The sequence below is a fragment of the Gorilla gorilla genome, chromosome X, assembly GCF_029281585.2.
Source record: "Gorilla gorilla gorilla isolate KB3781 chromosome X, NHGRI_mGorGor1-v2.1_pri, whole genome shotgun sequence".
Classification (NCBI taxonomy): Eukaryota; Metazoa; Chordata; class Mammalia; order Primates; family Hominidae; genus Gorilla; species Gorilla gorilla.
This window is the reverse complement of record NC_073247.2, coordinates 145,738,860-145,755,891: the sequence shown is the minus strand read 5'-3', so window position 1 is coordinate 145,755,891 and position 17,032 is coordinate 145,738,860. Positions and strand designations below refer to the sequence as shown.

The 17,032-nt window shown below is 42.9% G+C and overlaps 1 protein-coding gene across 1 annotated transcript in view; it reads left to right on the top strand.

The window, feature by feature from the left end:
- The first annotated feature begins 1,514 nt into the window (after window positions 1-1,514).
- Window positions 1,515-17,032, top strand: part of GPC3 (glypican 3) — a 452,688-nt gene continuing 437,170 nt past the window's right edge. Inside the window, exon 1 of the mRNA XM_019019454.4 lies at window positions 1,515-2,207. Coding sequence (XP_018874999.1) covers window positions 2,033-2,207 — 175 coding nt within the window. The 5' untranslated portion in view covers window positions 1,515-2,032. The remainder of the gene's footprint in view (window positions 2,208-17,032) is intronic.

Sequence of the window (17,032 nt, the reverse complement as noted above, 5' to 3'; positions counted from 1 at the left end):
TTGCAGTTCTTTGAGGTCAGGTACCGGGTTGGTTAATCTTTGTATCCTCATTGTCTGTTTGTAATCTACAGTGCCTGGAACACAGTAGGAGTTCAAATATTTGTTACCGAATGAATAAATGGATGAATGAACTTCCCCCGTGACCTTCCTCTCTCTTTGTCTCCCTTCTCAGCCCATGGGTCCTGGAACACAACCTCCTCTCTCCGGACCTTGCACACCCCAGACAATTTCCTGGTGCTGAGGTTCTCCCTCAAAACCTACTTTCACCTAGGTCGGAAACAAAACCATCAGATGACAAACTAATTCATGCTGAGGTGTTAAGTAATTTCATCATACAAATACTTATTGAGTTCTCTACTGGACTAGGGTGTGGAGGATCATGAAAAGAATCCACGCTAAAGATCCCTACTTAGCAGCATATAGGTAATGACTAAACGCATTTTTCCTTGGAGAGATATTTCATTCTCAAAGAACTGGATTTCTTTTTTTCTTTTTTTCTTTTTTTTTTTTTTTTGAGACGGAGTCTCACTCTGTCGCCCAGGCTGGAGTGCAGTAGTGCGATCTCAGCTCACTGCAACCTCTGCCCTCTGAGTTCAAGTGATTCTCCTGCCTCAGCCTCCCGAGTAGCTAGGATTACGGGCGCCTGCCACCGCGCCCAGCTAATTTTTTTTGTATTTTTGGTAGAGACGGGGTTTCACCATCTTGGCCAGGCTGGTCTTGAACTCCTGACCTCATGATCCACCCGCCTCGGCTTCCCAAAGTGCTGGGATTACAGGCGTGAGCCACCGTGCCCGGCCTAAAGAACTGGATTTCTAATGGTGAAATCTAAGCAGGAGAGGTGGGATTTGGGTGTAGGATACCTTTCAAATAGCCTTCTACTCCATCTATGAAATAGGCTAGCTTTGGCTCAATAAATTTGCTGTGTAATGATTTTCTAATGAGTTAGGCTGGCTTTAAGCCCCTGGTTATTTCGTTGTAACCAGTTAGGTTTTGCCTCTTGAAGGGCCACCTGGGACTGTCGTGCAGTAGATTTTCTTTTAACGCCCCAGAATCAGGTGCTTTCTCTGACTTTTTGTGGCTCTACTGAATCAAATCTAGCAAGCCACAGAGGCTTTCAGACTTTTAAGATACAATATTCAAAGGTGAGGCAGGCTGTGAAAAGCCCAGCGGTCCCTGGCTGTCCCTGAACGTGACTATTTGCAGGTTGGCTTTGAGAACCCGGTCAGAGCTGCGTTAGGAAAACGGTTCGCGGGAAGCTCCTCAGAGAGTAGAATGAGGAGGTGGATTTTGTGTGAAGGAATACCTTGTGTGGCTCTGGTGGCCAGGAAAGAGCTGGCACAAGCTGAAAGAAGGCCTGTGGCGAAGCGGAGGGGGACCTAAGTCAGGGACCCCCACCTGCCCCCAGGAAGGATGAAAAGGAGACAAAAATCCTAAAGGGAAAAGCCCTCCAGGCGGTAGGCCAATGAGCGGCGGGAAGGAGGAGTGAGGCTGGGGAACTTCTCCCAGAGCCAGTCAGAGCGGACGGCTGCTGGGAAGCCAATCAGCGCGCTCGAGCCTGCAGCCCCTCTGCAGTAGTTATGCCAGAGCGCCCTGTGTAGAGCGGCGGCGAGCGGGCAGCTGGGCTCGGCTGCCGGGAGCCACCGCGCGCGCTCCGCACCCTCCTCTCGCACTGCCTTCGCCCGGTCCCTGCGCCGCGGTGCCCCAGTGGCCCACGCCGCTCTCCACGCCGCGCCCCCGCACCCCGCCGGCTACCGGCCGCACAACCGCCGCCGCCCCCTGGCCGCGCGGCTCGCCTCGCCCCGCCCCGTCCCTCCTCGCCCCGCCCCACACCAGTCAGCCCCGCCCTGCCCCGCGCCGCCAAGCGGTTCCCGCCCTCGCCCAGCGCCCAGGTAGCTGCGAGGAAACTTTTGCAGCGGCTGGGTAGCAGCACGTCTCTTGCTCCTCAGGGCCACTGCCAGGCTTGCCGAGTCCTGGGACTGCTCTCGCTCCGGCTGCCACTCTCCCGCGCTCTCCTAGCTCCCTGCGAAGCAGGATGGCCGGGACCGTGCGCACCGCGTGCTTGGTGGTGGCGATGCTGCTCAGCTTGGACTTCCCGGGACAGGCGCAGCCCCCGCCGCCGCCGCCGGACGCCACCTGTCACCAAGTCCGCTCCTTCTTCCAGAGACTGCAGCCCGGACTCAAGTGGGTGCCCGAAACTCCCGTGCCAGGTGAGGAGGGGTCCCTTGAGCGTGCCTAGCGCCCAGCGGGGAGCAAGGCGCGCGTGGTGGCTGTACCCTGAGCGCGCTAGCCCCGCCGGGCTGTAGTCGTGCGCCCTGCAGCTGGGCACTTGGGAGTGGTCGGTGTGCCTGGGGCCTGGCTGGATCTACTGAGGGAGGGAGAGAGGGTGTGTGTGAACGGAGCCCACATCCCCCAGTCTCACGCTGCTGTCAGGGAAGGTGTGAGCGGGAGGAACCGTGGGGATCGCCTTCTCGTGAGCGCCCGTTTTTTGGAAGGGCGAGAAGGTGGGAGCTATTTTCCCGGGTCTCTGCGAACTGGCGCCCCACAGCCGAGCTGGTGCCTCATGAATTTGCCATCCTTGCTCGCACATACGTGTCAGAATTTCAGCCTTAGCTGGACCACAGCTCCAGCCATCCCTTCCCCAACGTGCCCCCCCCCCCCCTTTACCCAGCCTGGTTTCCTAAGCTCACGGGCCCAAGTGCAAGCAAAGTTGAGGACAGATTTCTGAATCTGCAGTGGCGGGTGAAGACACACTGAGGCAAACTTTTGAGTAAGAGGGTCCCCAAAATGAGGAGACTGAACTTTTTCCTTCAAGACAGCATCCCTTATATAGGTTAGCGAAATCGCTTTAAAACCGGTGCTGCTGGCCCAGGGAGCAGGAGTCCAAAGATATTTAACTCCTCCCCCTCCCAAATTCATCTGCCTTCTTGACAGGCTGGATCCTAAAGGGGAGATGATTTCAGGTGGAGGAAAGTTTCTGAACGCCTGCCTTTTGTTCTGCACAATCAGATCGTGCCGTAACCACGTATTTTAACATTAGCCGAGGGCTGCCGCTGTCAACAGATGAATATTAATGGTCCTGCGTGATTGACTGTCCAGCGGTTGGGCTCCTAACGCCCGCCTTAGAATCCAATTAGACCAAATTGCTACACTGACAATGCGGACAAGAAGAGTCTGTTTCAAACAGGTTAATTTGTCAGGGGTGCACTGAGAAGAAACGGCCAGTTGTATTCCGTAACCGTGAGACGTTTGTGGCCTCCAGGGTCTCTTCTCAACTCAGGCATCCAGTGAGGCGCGCGTCCCGCGCTTCCGAGGGATCGGGGAGCAGCCCTAGCCAAAACTTGGCTGGTGGCTCTCAACAAGTCATGGAGGCGGGCCCGATGGTTGGACCAAGTTGTGAATGCGGATGCGCACCCCGTGGGCGCTGCCAGCCAGCGTTCACTGGCAGGAGGTTACCTAGGCAGCCAGCGCGCCCTCAGCCTTTTCTTTAGGTTGATGAAAAGAGCCGAGTGAGCCTGCTGTTTAGTTGCAAAGGTAATTGGTCACCCTTTTTGGTGACTGAAATGCATTTGCGCATATGTTAAATATTGCTTTGCAGGATTTCGCTCTAAGGGAGGGTCGAACTACCTCATCCCCTGTTAAGTGTTAATAATGTACCACGTGGGCATGTGCAGGAGCTGTAAGGGGCAACCTATGAATCAGTTCCACAGAACTGAAACAACTGGCGAATCTCTCTCCCCTGGAAGTGCCATGGTAATTAGATTGTTAAGGCTAGAGAACATGCTTTTGTTGGTAATGTAAAAATTGGTCCTCACAGGCTGAGCACCCACAAGATGAATGGGTCCAGGGTCCAGGGTTGGGGTTGGGGCCACATTTGGCTGATTCGAAGCCAGGAGGTAAAGGTGGTGCCCAAAAGAAGAAAAAGGCCAGAAGAAAGCACAGATAGTCATTTAGCAACCCCCCTCTACACACACACTCCTGCAGGCACTCGCCCTCCCTTGCTCTCCCCCAGCTCTCTGGCTGCCTGCCTCTTTGCAGCATCTGTATAAAAGTATTGGGAGGGCCCACACACTGTGTGTATGAGATTTGGCCTGGGCTCCTTCCCTCCCTTGAGGCCTAGGGATGGCCATACACTTATAGAGAAGAGGGACTCGTAATAAAGATTTTTCATTTTCCTCTACTATTTCACAAACTCTATAGGAGAAATCACTTTTCAAGGGTTTTCATCATATAAACCCAACGTTCCCTGCTTTAGTTCTATTTAACAAACACAAACACTGTTGAGCATCTTCTACATGGCAGGCACTGTCCTGACTTGCACTGGAGCCAAGCCAAACTTCAAATATGGTGATCGCCATACAGCTACCATTATATATCCTGGATTTTCCGGGGGCAGTGCAGGTTTCTAATACTCTGTCCTGGCATGAAACTGCGTGTCCTGAATTTTAGTGGGACAAATATGGTCACTGTAGATATGGAAAATGTGAAAATCCTAGTGTTCGTGTGTGGAAAGAGCTCATCAGTATTTTAGGGAAGAGACAATAATGGCAGACTAAATACAATGGTAAGTGTATAATTTCAAAGTGAATAAATGTATAATTTGCTGCTGTCGTTCAGTGGTTGGAAATTGAAAGAGAGCTGAAAATTATTTGGTAGTTATGAACCATCATGATGACCGCTTGACTTTCCCCCCTCTGCATCCATATTTTAAGCCATGTTCAGTTTGCCTGCTGCACTATATTAACTGCATTAAAGCTTTCTTTGTCCCAGATCAAATGAGATTCAGTCACAGTAAGGAGAAATCCTCAAGAATGTCCTGTTTCACTTAGGGGGAGCATTTGGGATTGACTGCTAACTTCAGCCATTAGCAGAATTGGGTTAGCCTGAATAAGGTACATTTCTTATGCTAATATGGATGAGACTAAATGGCATTTGAGATCAGCCAGCCTAAAAAATAAATCACTGGTGCTGAAGGACTACACTAGACTTCCACAAAGCTGATCTAAAGCCTTACAACCTCATGTTCCCATTTCTTTTGGAGTGTTCAAGTCACAGGATAGCAGTTCTAAATAGCATGTCCCCAAAATCCATAGATCTCTTCATACCCCACTTATTTTTTTAAGGATTTGTAACTTGGAAAGCACCACAGATGGAAACCAGGCGCACAGAGTTAGCATTTGGCAGAAAAATCCATATAACTGACTTTCAGTACAGCTCTTTTGCCCTTATTTAATTTAGAAAAATTCAGAAAAAAGCCAATGAGCTCATAAGTCTAGATGTTTATTTTGTTTTGCTTAACCTACCCACAGGCGCAATCAAGAATGGATACAATTTTAGGCAAGGAAAGTGAGCTAGTAATCAGACAATGATGTTTCCAATTGTCTCAAGGGAATGTTACAGAAGTCTGGAAAAAAATTCCTCTAAACAAAAATCAAGTGTAATTCACTTTATGAATGCCATACACCACTTTTGTCGGGGGAGGGGGGTAGTGTAAGGGATGGATGGAAATGAGAAAATCAAACAAACCGTGGTAGTGTTGCAACTCCCAAAAGATTGAGGGATCTTGCCTTGGAAGGCCTTGGAAAGTGCGAGAACCAATCCAGAAGGCCAAATGCCTGTATGGGTAAAAGGCAGTCTTGAACAGCCAAAATTGACTCGGAGTTTCTTGAAATAGATGAAACAACATAAAAATAAAAAGCAACGTGCTTGAAACAAAGAGATAGTTTGGTATTTGTTTTTGTTGTTTTTACTGTGAGAACTAGCCTCCGTATCTGGGTTGCCAGCTGCGGTTCCCCAATTGGTTTGAAGCAGTTAGCGGTCCTAATGTCCAGAGAGAGAATAATAAGTGAGGTGTGGAAGGGTTTCCTCTCTTCTGAGATTGCACGAGACATTTGGGTGACCAGGTGATTTGTTAAAACTTGGAACTTTGAACAATACAAAAAACTCTGTATTGTGTGCTACTTGGAACAGTTAGAGAATTCTTTCAAATGTGGTCTGAATAGTACACGAATCCTGATACTGATACCAAGCTGTGCTTAGAGGGAGCCATCAATCTGATGGAGGACATGGCTGATGATTGGTGGGGCACCTTGGGCTGAAAGGAGTCTAACACTGCCAACTCCTTGGCAGCCTCTGTAATAGGTGCTGGGGTTGCAGAGAGGAGTGAGACACAATCCCTTTTGTCAAGGAGCTCACAGTCTAGTGGGGAAGCATACAAGTAAACAGGCTTCCCAGGAAACTTGTAGGATTAAAAAGGGTGAAAAGGGCTAGAAAATACCTCCAGGAAATTGGCTGAAATGGTCACAATAGCCAGCCTGGGCAAGGGAAAAGAACTGAAGAGATGAAGTGGGAGATAGGGAGAAGTCTCTTAATAGGGCCGCCATCTTAAAAAGAGTTTCTTAATTCTTGGAGCAAATTCCATTTTGGAAGCATTAGGAAATACAGACATAAGAAGAATTTTAATGGATGCTAAATGACGCAGATGGTGTCAGTTTTGCAATGTGTTTTTTTCTTATGGGCTGGTAGGTTGTATCCAATATTTTGATGCAATATTTTTGAGCATTCTGCTACTTCCATCTTTAGAGTTGCAATGTTTGCTGTTCACTGTAGCCTAGAAAAAGGCGGCTTATTACTGATCTGGGAGAAAAGAGTCCTGGATTTGTCTGGTATGAGACAAGACAGAAAATATGTTTTCTCCCTAAATGACAGCTATCAATGACCACGCCAACTTCAGTGTTTGATGCATATACAAAAGCATGGGTCTTAAGAGTTATCTTATTACTCATTTCTAAGAAAATTGAAGATAATCACTTATAACTTGTGCACACGATACATCATTTGGAAAGAATTTCACTGGGGATCATGTTGCTCAACTGAAAAGTTCTGGCATGCTGAATTTGTACATTTTTTTGTGAATGCTTCCTTTTACTCTGATCTCTAGCTTTTTTTCTGCATATGGTTATTTGTATGTTTTAGATTATAAGCCTCTTAAAGGGAAAGCACTGCATTTGAGCAGTGTTGAGCACAAGGCCATACAGCATTTAGTAAATAATTTACAAAAACAGAATTTCTAGATCATTATGTGTTCCCTATGAACTCTCACGTACTTTCTTAAGCCATATGTCATCTTACATATTTTAAAAGCCTAAGTCCAAATTGTTATGATACATTATTGGGGCATGTGGACAAACTTTTCAGCCTACATATATTTTGGCTGGAGACAGATGCAGGCTTACCTCAGTTAGCTGGCAACTCTTACCATCAGTAGGGCTTATTAAATTTTGAGTACCCAAATAACAAATTGAAATTAGCAGCATTGTTATGACTGGCTTAGTATCATTAACGATCAACAATTATTGCAGCACATAAATTGTAGGACATCTCTTAAATCAAGCCCTCTTTGATTTAATGTCAGCTAGACCTTTCTTGCTAAGGTTGATATTACCATATTTGGGAGTTGAGCTATATAACACATGCATGGACCTGTTGAAGTACCTCACAGGTTTTTGTAACCTGGGATCAGAACTCGTGTACAGACTCAATTCAAGAGCCTATTCCAGGAGCCAATATCTATTCAGTCCTAGCCAATCTTGTAAATGGGTTAGATGTTTTTGGTAATCTGCGATCTAAGGGACAGTGTGGGCAGAAAAATCTCCCACTCATCTGCCCATATTTAGCAAATTGTCTGGCTTGAAACAGGATCCCTGGCACTCCATTAGGAAATGAGCATCAGAAAATAGAATCCAAGTTACAGGCCCCAGACTGGCTTTAGAGACAGCATAAAGTAATGGGAATTTACCTTCTGAGACATAATGACAGGGAGAATGCTGTTCAAAAATCAAGGTGAAGGTGGGTATATTAGCAGAGAAAATGCGTGTTTTGAAATGCTACGTGTATCGGGGGGTGGTGGTGAGAATGCTCATTGGAACATTGTAGCCTTACTTGAATATCTTGTTGAATATACAAAGTAAAGAAGATTTAGTTCTGTACTTCTAATTAGGGCAATTCAAGATCAATTAGCCAAGTGTTAATTATTAGAAATACTTGTTTGCGATTTAAAAAAATGAATCAAGATTGATTACTAAGAGAGGCATTTTTCACTTTTCCCTCTTTTTGTGTGTAGCTGGACAAAGCCTAATTTGAGAGTTTGTATTTTTCCTCATGAATAAAAGGAAGTCAATGTTATGACCAAACTGCATTGCTAGTGTTCCGAACAGTTAATTACTTCTAGTAGCTGAAATTGTATTTATATGCTAGATTAGTAAATCTACTAAGCTCTTTGAAGCGTACTTAATAGGCTTATGTTGATAAATAATTGATAGGAAGGAGATAAAATACAAGTGGAAGTGGCAATAAGAAGGGAAGTCAAAAGCTGTTATAAAAGAAACTTCCACCGTCCAGCCATCTGAAAGCTGAAAAATGTACATGTCTCAGTAGAAGTGATGTTTTTGAAAATATTCTGTATTTTTCAAAATTTCCACAGTGTAGCATATATTTATTCCTTATAAATCCAGGAGAAGGTACAATTTTAGAGTAAAATTTTACATGGCCTTTTTGTCTGCCTTTTGCAACTAAGTTTATTACTGGAAAATTAGAAGTCCCCATTATGGCAACTTTGAAGTTCATGTTTCTAATGATATCTTCCCTACTAGACTGTGATCATCTTGAGGTTAATGGCTATATTTTATTCATCTTTGTATCCTAGTGTCTAGCACAGTACAGGGTACAAATAATAGGTACTCAATCTGTATTTATAGATTGAATGAATGAACGGAGTTAGAAATGTATTACAAACATAAAATTTCCATAAAGCCAATATTTAAGTAGTTGATTTATTTTTACCAATATACTAAGGTTTCTAAAAAAGTAACCAGTTTTTTTAGGTCAAAAATCCATTTGTTTTCTATAGGTAAGTGATAAAGGATATTAGTTTAATTCATTTGGCTATACTATAACTCTCTGGAAGAAGTAGACTAGTTAAATCTTATAAGAGGTAAGTATTTTGTGCTTGTTTATAAGGATATTATAAGTAATTTCAAGACAAATTGAAGATATATTATACATGTATGTATAAATGCATATGCTTATCTTCACCTTACAGATCTGTGGTATTTAGGTTTGTGAAAATAATGCAACTTGGTGCCAGTTACGGAAACATACACTGAATGTATGTAAGTTTTTCCTCAGTGTTCGGCATTTCTTACCTAAGGCATCAAGCTTCATAAATGTACATTTAAAAGGACATAATCCAGGCTGGGCATGGTGTCTCACACCTGTAATCCCAACACTTTGGTAGGCCGAGGCAGGGGGATTGCTTGAGGCCAAGAGTTCCAGATCAGCCTGGCCAACATGGGGAAACCCCATCTCTACTAAAAATACAAAAATTAGCTGGACATAGTGGTACATACCTGTAATCCCAGCTACTCAGGAGGCTGAGGCAGGAGAATCGCTTGAACCTGGGAGGCAGAGGTTGCAGTGAGCTGAGATCATACCACTGCACTCCAGCCTGGGTGACAGAGGAAGACTCCGTCTCAAAAATAAATAAATAAAATTTAAAAAAGGACATAATCCAAAGTGGATTTTCAGCCATGGAAATTTCATTTGGGTAGGATAAAGGGCCTCATGAGAGTTCTCTTAATTTCTGTCTGCATTAGGCCAAACTTTCAATTAGTTGCCTAGGTAAACTAATTGAAAGTTGATGGGAAGTTCTTTCAAATATTCAAATAGAGGCCCAAGTAGGAAAAAGGATAAAAAACGAAGGGATGATGTTCATTTGAAAACAAAAATCAGAATTCTATTTGCATACTCTTCTCCTTAATTATGGCTCTGCTCCCTCTCTCCCAAACCCTGCATATCAGTACTTACAGTGTGTATCATGTCACCCTGGGATTCTTCATTGCTCTTTGTCAAACTTTGGTTTGAATGATTGAAGCTGATGGAAACATGGTGAAGGGAGAAAGAGTTAGAGTGACAGATATAGGGAGGAGTTTAAAAGCCTTCACTTGGTATATATTAGAAAGTTAGCTGGCATACGACAGATGGAAAGGATTGAAAAATATTTGAGTATGGAAATTTGCATGTGTGCAGAGAGAATACAGAAGGATGTCCCAATTGCATTTGGTTCAGAGAAATACTTTATCTTTACTTCTCACTTATTATCCATGTTTTTTGAAATATGTAGCTTATTCATGGCCTCTTCCAGACCCTATGCTTATTGAATGCAGGAACCATGTTTGATTCATCATGATATCCTCTAGAGTGGTGAGTAGAGTGCCTTGTACAGAGTTTTTAATGGAATTGATTAATTAGTTGGAATGAATGTAAGAATAAACACCTAAAGACATAGTCTAGAGAGCTTGACCACTGTCCAGTGAGATCCTGGGGTGGCATATAACTATAGAACATTGATTCTCTGAATGTATCATTGTCTAAACTAATTTGCAGCAGAGACAGAAGGGGTGGTGAATTTGAAGCATATTTATTTATTCTCTTTGGCCCTGGGAGCCTTGTTGCCTCTCTTTTATTTATTTATTTATTTATTTATTTATTTATCTATTTATTTATTATTATCATCATTTTTTGAGACAGAGTCTTGCACTGTTGCCTGAGCTGGAGTGTGGTGGCACAATCTCGGCTCAGTGCAACCTCCGCTTCCCAGGTTCAAGAGATTCTACTGCCTCAGCTACCTGAGTAGCTGGGATTACAGGTGCCCACCACCACACTTGGCTAATTTTTGTATTTTTAGTAGAGATGGCGTTTCACCATGTTGGCCAGGCTGGTCTCGAACTCCTGACCTCAGGTGATCCACCTGCCTCAGCCTCCCAAAGTGCTGGGATTTCAGGTGTGAGTCAATTTTGCTCCTGGCAAGTTGCCCCTCTTTAAAACTTACGATTGAAGAGGAGATGACAAGTAAAGAAATATTTTTTAACTATAGCTTTACCTAAGTGTGGTGTTTGGATATGTTTTATGTATTTATATTCATAGATTTTATGTATGTATGGAACAATTTCTATTATTTAGACAGCAATAATTAATAAATATTTCTGTTATTTAAACTGTTCGAAAGTTAATTGTTACTCTAAGCAGTAGGTGGTATTTCACAGTCATACCTTACATTTGTCTCATGAAAGCCTTGCTTTCATATATCTCATGTACACACAAGGCAACCACTCATAAAGTGTCTGTCACTTCTGACTTCCAGCAACCTGCCTGGTTCCAGCACACATACACACACATATTTGTACACTCATATACACATATATAATATCCCTACATCTTTATGCCTTTAATAATCTAGAGACTAAGCCTAATTTTTCTGGGGGAGAGCTAGTGGGTACAGCTTTCAGAGATTGAGTAAACCATTTTCAGTTGGATTGGCCTGAAATTGTAGCAGAGCTAATCGTCACTGATATCATAGAGCTACCACTCTTAAAATCAAGTTCCATCATTTCCCCAAGTACACAGATGTTATCCTTGTTAAGTAGTGACAGTCACCAATAATGCTAATTTGGCCCACTTTGGAGAACTACTTCTAGCACTGGCAGCTTTGCATGTTGAGCGCCATAGAAATGAGAATGTGACCCAAGAAGCAGTTTCCAGGTTAGGTTTCATGGAGTGATTGCACTGAGGACCACAGTTATCTGTTTTGGAAAACAGATGGAAATTTGCAGAAAAGGAACTCACTAATAATGAACTTTACATGCCATTTCTGCATAAATATTTAAAAGTTTTTAAAATTTATTCTTACTTCAACCAACATTTATTGAGCACTGATACTATGCCAGGTACTGAGCTAGGAGCTGATGAACAAGATAAAATCACTGCCAGCAAGGAGCTCCCTGCCTAGAGAGGGATCCAGGCAAGGAAAGACATAGATGCCAAGGCAGCATGACTGTGGCCTGCCATAGAGCTGGGCACCATGTGGAGGCCTGAGGGCTCTTGAGCTATGGAGGAATTTGCCTAGTTGTCTTAAGAGGGCTGAGTTCAAGGCTGCAGTGAGCTACCATCATACCACCACACTCCAGCCTGGGTGACAGAGAGAGACCCTGTCTCAAAAAAAAAAAAAAAAAAAAGAGGGGGCTATCATGTAAAGCATGTACAAAGGTACAGAATTAAGAGGCAAAATGACACATGACACATTTGTTGGACTGGAATAGTTGGGATTTCTTGGAGCACAGATGTGGAAGTGGAGGGAAGATGAATTAGAAAAATAGGAAATGCTGAGGAGTTTGGGTTATACCCAAGGATGATGAGGAGCCTAGAAAACATTTTAAGAAGGGAAACATTATTCAGTTGGAGGATGACTGGAGAGTGAGCGGTGGCAGGGAGTTTTAGTAGCACAGGTGATAGGGCAGGGGACCATAAATAGGAGAATAAAAGCTAAACTTGAGAGAACAGAGGGAGTAGAATAGACATGACCTAGTGACTGGATATGAGGACAGAAGGGAGAATCTAGAACTTTTGGTTTTTCTGGGTGGTGGTGCTGTGGCACATAATAGATGCTTGGTAAATATTTGTTGAACAAATGAGTGTGCTTGAAATATAGGAGGAACATGTTTTTAAGGGCTGAAATAATCAGTTTGGTGTCAAACAGATTGAGTTTGAAAGGTCCTTTGATGATGGAGGTAGAAAATGTCTGCTAGGTAGTTCAAGTTGCGTTTTGGATTACAGAAGAGGGAGAAATCAGGGATGGAGATATATACTTGGAAATTATCAGCATATAGATGGTAATTGAAGCCCTGGGAACAGATGAGTTCACTGGGAAAGAGTGTATATATTCTTCTGGAGTTAAGGAGAAGCACATAGTTGGGACTCATCAGCGTATAGGCTTAAGTTGGAAGTCGTGAGTGTGGATGATATTTTCCAGGCTTTTGCATGTGGCATGTATTAAAATGTATTTTGCCAACATCTGATGATTTAAAAAAAAAACCTGCCAAAGACTTCAAGAACCCTCTTGATTAAGAGAAAGTATGAGTATATGTTGTCATGATCCAAGACTCTGCAAATAAGATAATGTACTACCAAACACACACACGTGCATGTGCACACGTGCATACACACACATCTCTATGTAGAGGAATATATTAGAATCAAAGAATCAGACTTCTATTATTCTTGATAGTAATAATGAATAATTATGCATGTTATTTAAATGGAAAGGCTGGACATGGTGGCTCACACCTGTAATCCCAGCACTTTTGAAGGCTAAGGTGGGAGGACTGATTGAGCCCAAGAGTTCAAGACCAGCCTGGGCAACATAGTGAAACCCTGCCTCTTCAAAAAATAGAAAAATTAGCTGGGCATAGTGGCATGTACCTGCAGTTTCTGTGACTCAGGAGGCTGAGGTTGGAGGATTGCCTGAGCCCAGAGGCAGAGGTTGCAGTGAGCTGAGATCACGCCACTGCACTCCAGCCTGGGTGACAGAGTGAGACTTTGTCTCAAAAACAAAACAAAACAAAACAAAACAAAACAAAACAAAAAAACGCTGAAAGTTATTAGCTGTTACTCTTAGCAGTAGGTGGTCTTTCACAATCACACATTACATTTGTCTTGTGAAAGCCTTGCCCTCATATAGCTCACGTACACACAATGCAACCACTCGTAAAGTGTCTGTAGCTTCTGAGTTCCAGCAACTTTAGTGGTTCCAACATGGTGGCTCCTCTGTCCCTCCCCCAGGGGAGTACTTTCCCAATGTAAAGAATGAAAACTGTAACAATGTGTAGCTTTTGGAGCTCTGGTCTGTATTCTGCTTCAGACTTGGCCCTGATGGCTGGTCTCTGAAACGTGGTTCCAAGTAAACGCTAGGAATACTTGTGTAATTGGGCTGATCTTTCATAAGTGTCTATGGAGATGTATTATTTTTTGGTTTGGGGGTTGGGGAGGGTTGTATAATTTTCTGTTTCTCTGGCATAAATGGTTTCTTTCATTTCTCTGTTGTTTAAGAGATTGCCTTCATCAGTGTTTCTTTCAACATAAGCTTGAAACTCCTTGTATTCCCGTTGATTTTTTGACACCACTTTCAGGTTGGTGGAATAGTTTAGAAGGACCACGAGGGAAGATTATGGAAAATAATCTTTACTGAGTGCCTACTATATGTCAATTACTTTATATTTAACCTCTCATTTAATCAACACAGGAAACCTGAAAGGTAGGTGGTATCAACTCCATTTTACAGATGAAGAAACTAAGGCTCAGAAAGGTTTACTTTCCCAAAGGCTGTGTAAGTGGCGGAGCCGGAATTTTCACCCAGGTTTGTCTTACTCCATAGCTCATGCTGTTTCCAGAATACCTACTGGAGTATGAGAGGAAGGGATATAGTCTGGATATAAAGTATTTGACTTAAATTCCCATACTTTGTCAACTTCTGTGACACTGTGTACTCTGGGTTCCCTTCCTACTCGCTTCAGTCTTTGCTTGTTTGCCCTCTTCCTCCTACACTTTGGATGTAAGTGTCCCAGTAGTGTTTGTCTTTTGCCCTTTCCATTCTCTCTTTGCTTATTCCCACATCCATTCCCATGACTTCATTATCTTTGCTCTTTGAATGATTCCCATATCTCTTTTCAACCTGACCTCTTGCTTGCTCTTCAGCTCAGTATTTCCCAGTTGTCTGCTGGACATGTCCATCTGGAAGTCCTGCCAGTGCTTCATTTTCAACAGAGCCAAAAATTAGTCCATTATTTTCTTTTCCCATCCACACAAACCTGCCTCTCCTTAACGTTCTATATTTCTGGTGATGGTATCTCTGTCTGGCACCAACTCGAAACCTTGAAATTGTCTTTGATTTCTCCTGTTACCCATCCCACACCCAAATTAAGTGACTAAATCTTGCAAGTCTACCTCTGTCTATTATGTCTCTCACTCTTATGGCCTTGGCGTGCATGCCCTCTATTTAAGTGTAACAGACTGAGCCAATGAATGAGACTGTGATATTGAATGGGCTAGGGAGAGCCAGTAGGATCTCTGCTCAGTGGCTAATCATTTGTAACTAGTTGGAAAGTACTGCCTTTGCTGCCTTAGATGGGTAGAACCTCTAGTCTTGGCCTTGGCTTAATTTAATGTGACCAGAGGCAGCTATCTCCTGAGATCATTTGGCTCTTCCCATAGGGAACTAATGGTTTCCCACTTTTTCTTTTGCTGGCATTCTGGGGTATATCTTACTTGGCCATCTCCAGAAGTCAGAGTGGAACTGTTGAAGAGTTTCAAAGAGCTGTGGAAGAACTGTGCTCAGTGTTTCAAATAGTCCTTTCTGTTTTCAGAAACAGGGTTTCTGCTTTGTTTTCAAACTTCAAAGTTTATTTCTGAAATAAAGGTTTATTTTCCCCATGGTATTCTGAAGGTTTTATACAAGTGTTAATTTCTAAAACCTAAGTCATTTCTTGGCTTTAAAACTTCAGTGTTGTGGGTCAATTTAATAACGTTGCCTGAAGGGTTTTTTGGCCTTCAAAAGCTGTCAGATTGCTTTTTCTTTGTTCTTTGAGAGTGTAAGGTTGCCTCATTTATGAAGCTTGAAGGAGATGTTGGAACCAGCATTTATTCAATCATTCAGAGTCTTTTCCCAACAATATCCAGTTTTAGCTTCGAATTAGATCCTAGTGGTAATGAAATTTACTACCAACTAATAATTCGGGGTAAAATGGGTAAGATTCTTGAAGAGCTCCTCAACATTTCATAGAGTAGTGATAAGAAGTAGCCTAGGTTACTCTAACACCCACAGTTAAGGGGAACAACGGATGTTCTGTGCACTCTCATCACAGCCCTCCTGGGGCTCAATATACCTCTGAAGCTACTGAGGGCCCTCCTTCTGTCTGTTGGACTGTTCTCCGCATCTTCCTTTCTCCCCTTCCTCCTACCCTCACACCCTCTCTCAACTGATTATAATTTAGAACAGAAGATGCTTTATGGTTTTTTATCATTATTAAATGGTTTTGTTTCTTGTTCTCTCTTAAAAAAAAGATGAGTGGAATGTTTTATATTTTCCTCTGCATTTTAGTTTTAAGCTGTGTTTCCTTTCCCCGTAGCTTCTGATTTCCATCTCTCCTCTCTCTTCCTCCATTTTCCTCTGCCTTCTCCACTTCTGTCTGTCCTCAATGGAGAGAAAACAGGCTTTCAATTTCTGCCCACGTATTTTGTTTGGGTACCTGGTTTACTTATCTTGGGATATTGTAAAATTCTATTCTTTAGTTTGAAAATGAAGATCCCTAAAATATACACCAATGAATTTACATTCCATTTTCTAAGAACTGAGTATTTAAAAAGCTTTCTATACAGATAGAACAAGGCTAGATGACCTGACTTGTGTACCTCAGATCATTGCTATGTAGTTTACATTCTGTCTCATCTTGTCATAACTCTCAATAAATGAAAATTGCATCTTTGTTCTTAGAAATCTCTTTTCTTACATTGAATGCTTTCCTTTTTTCTAAAGATAAGGGAGCCCCTTTGAAACAGCGCTAGTGTGGGTTAAAACTGACACCTACCTTGTAAGCTAACCAAATTATAACCTGCTTTTCCCTGATGAAGTTATCACACTTCAGGGACATTGTTTTGCTTGTGGGGTTTTATTGTCCCAGTTTCAATTTTGACTGCAGGTTAGAGATTGTATTCCAATTGGACTATTCCTTGGTATTTTTTCTCTTTGTCTTTATACTTATGGGGCTCTGTTGTTTGTCCTGTATCTATTATCTCTTCCAAGCTTGGCCAAGGTTGTTAGGTTATGCACTTATGTATAAATATTTAACAAGATAAGTTAGACAAAATGTGCTTGAAGACATTTAAGCCCTGTCCCCCACCTTCCCACCACCCCACCCCCAGCTCATTTTTTTGCATAGAGTCGCAGACAGTTGCTTTATCTCAGATGTTTAGATTTGGAGGACATTCCTTTGCACTTTGCTTGATGGGCACAATTAAATGGAAGCCTTTGAGTCAATCTTGACTACCAAAATAGTAGCACCAAGTAACAGATAACATTAGGTTCTTCTTCCTATTTTTTTTTTCTAACTGGTTATCCAAACTCCCTTAAGCCAGAGAGTTTTAGGTA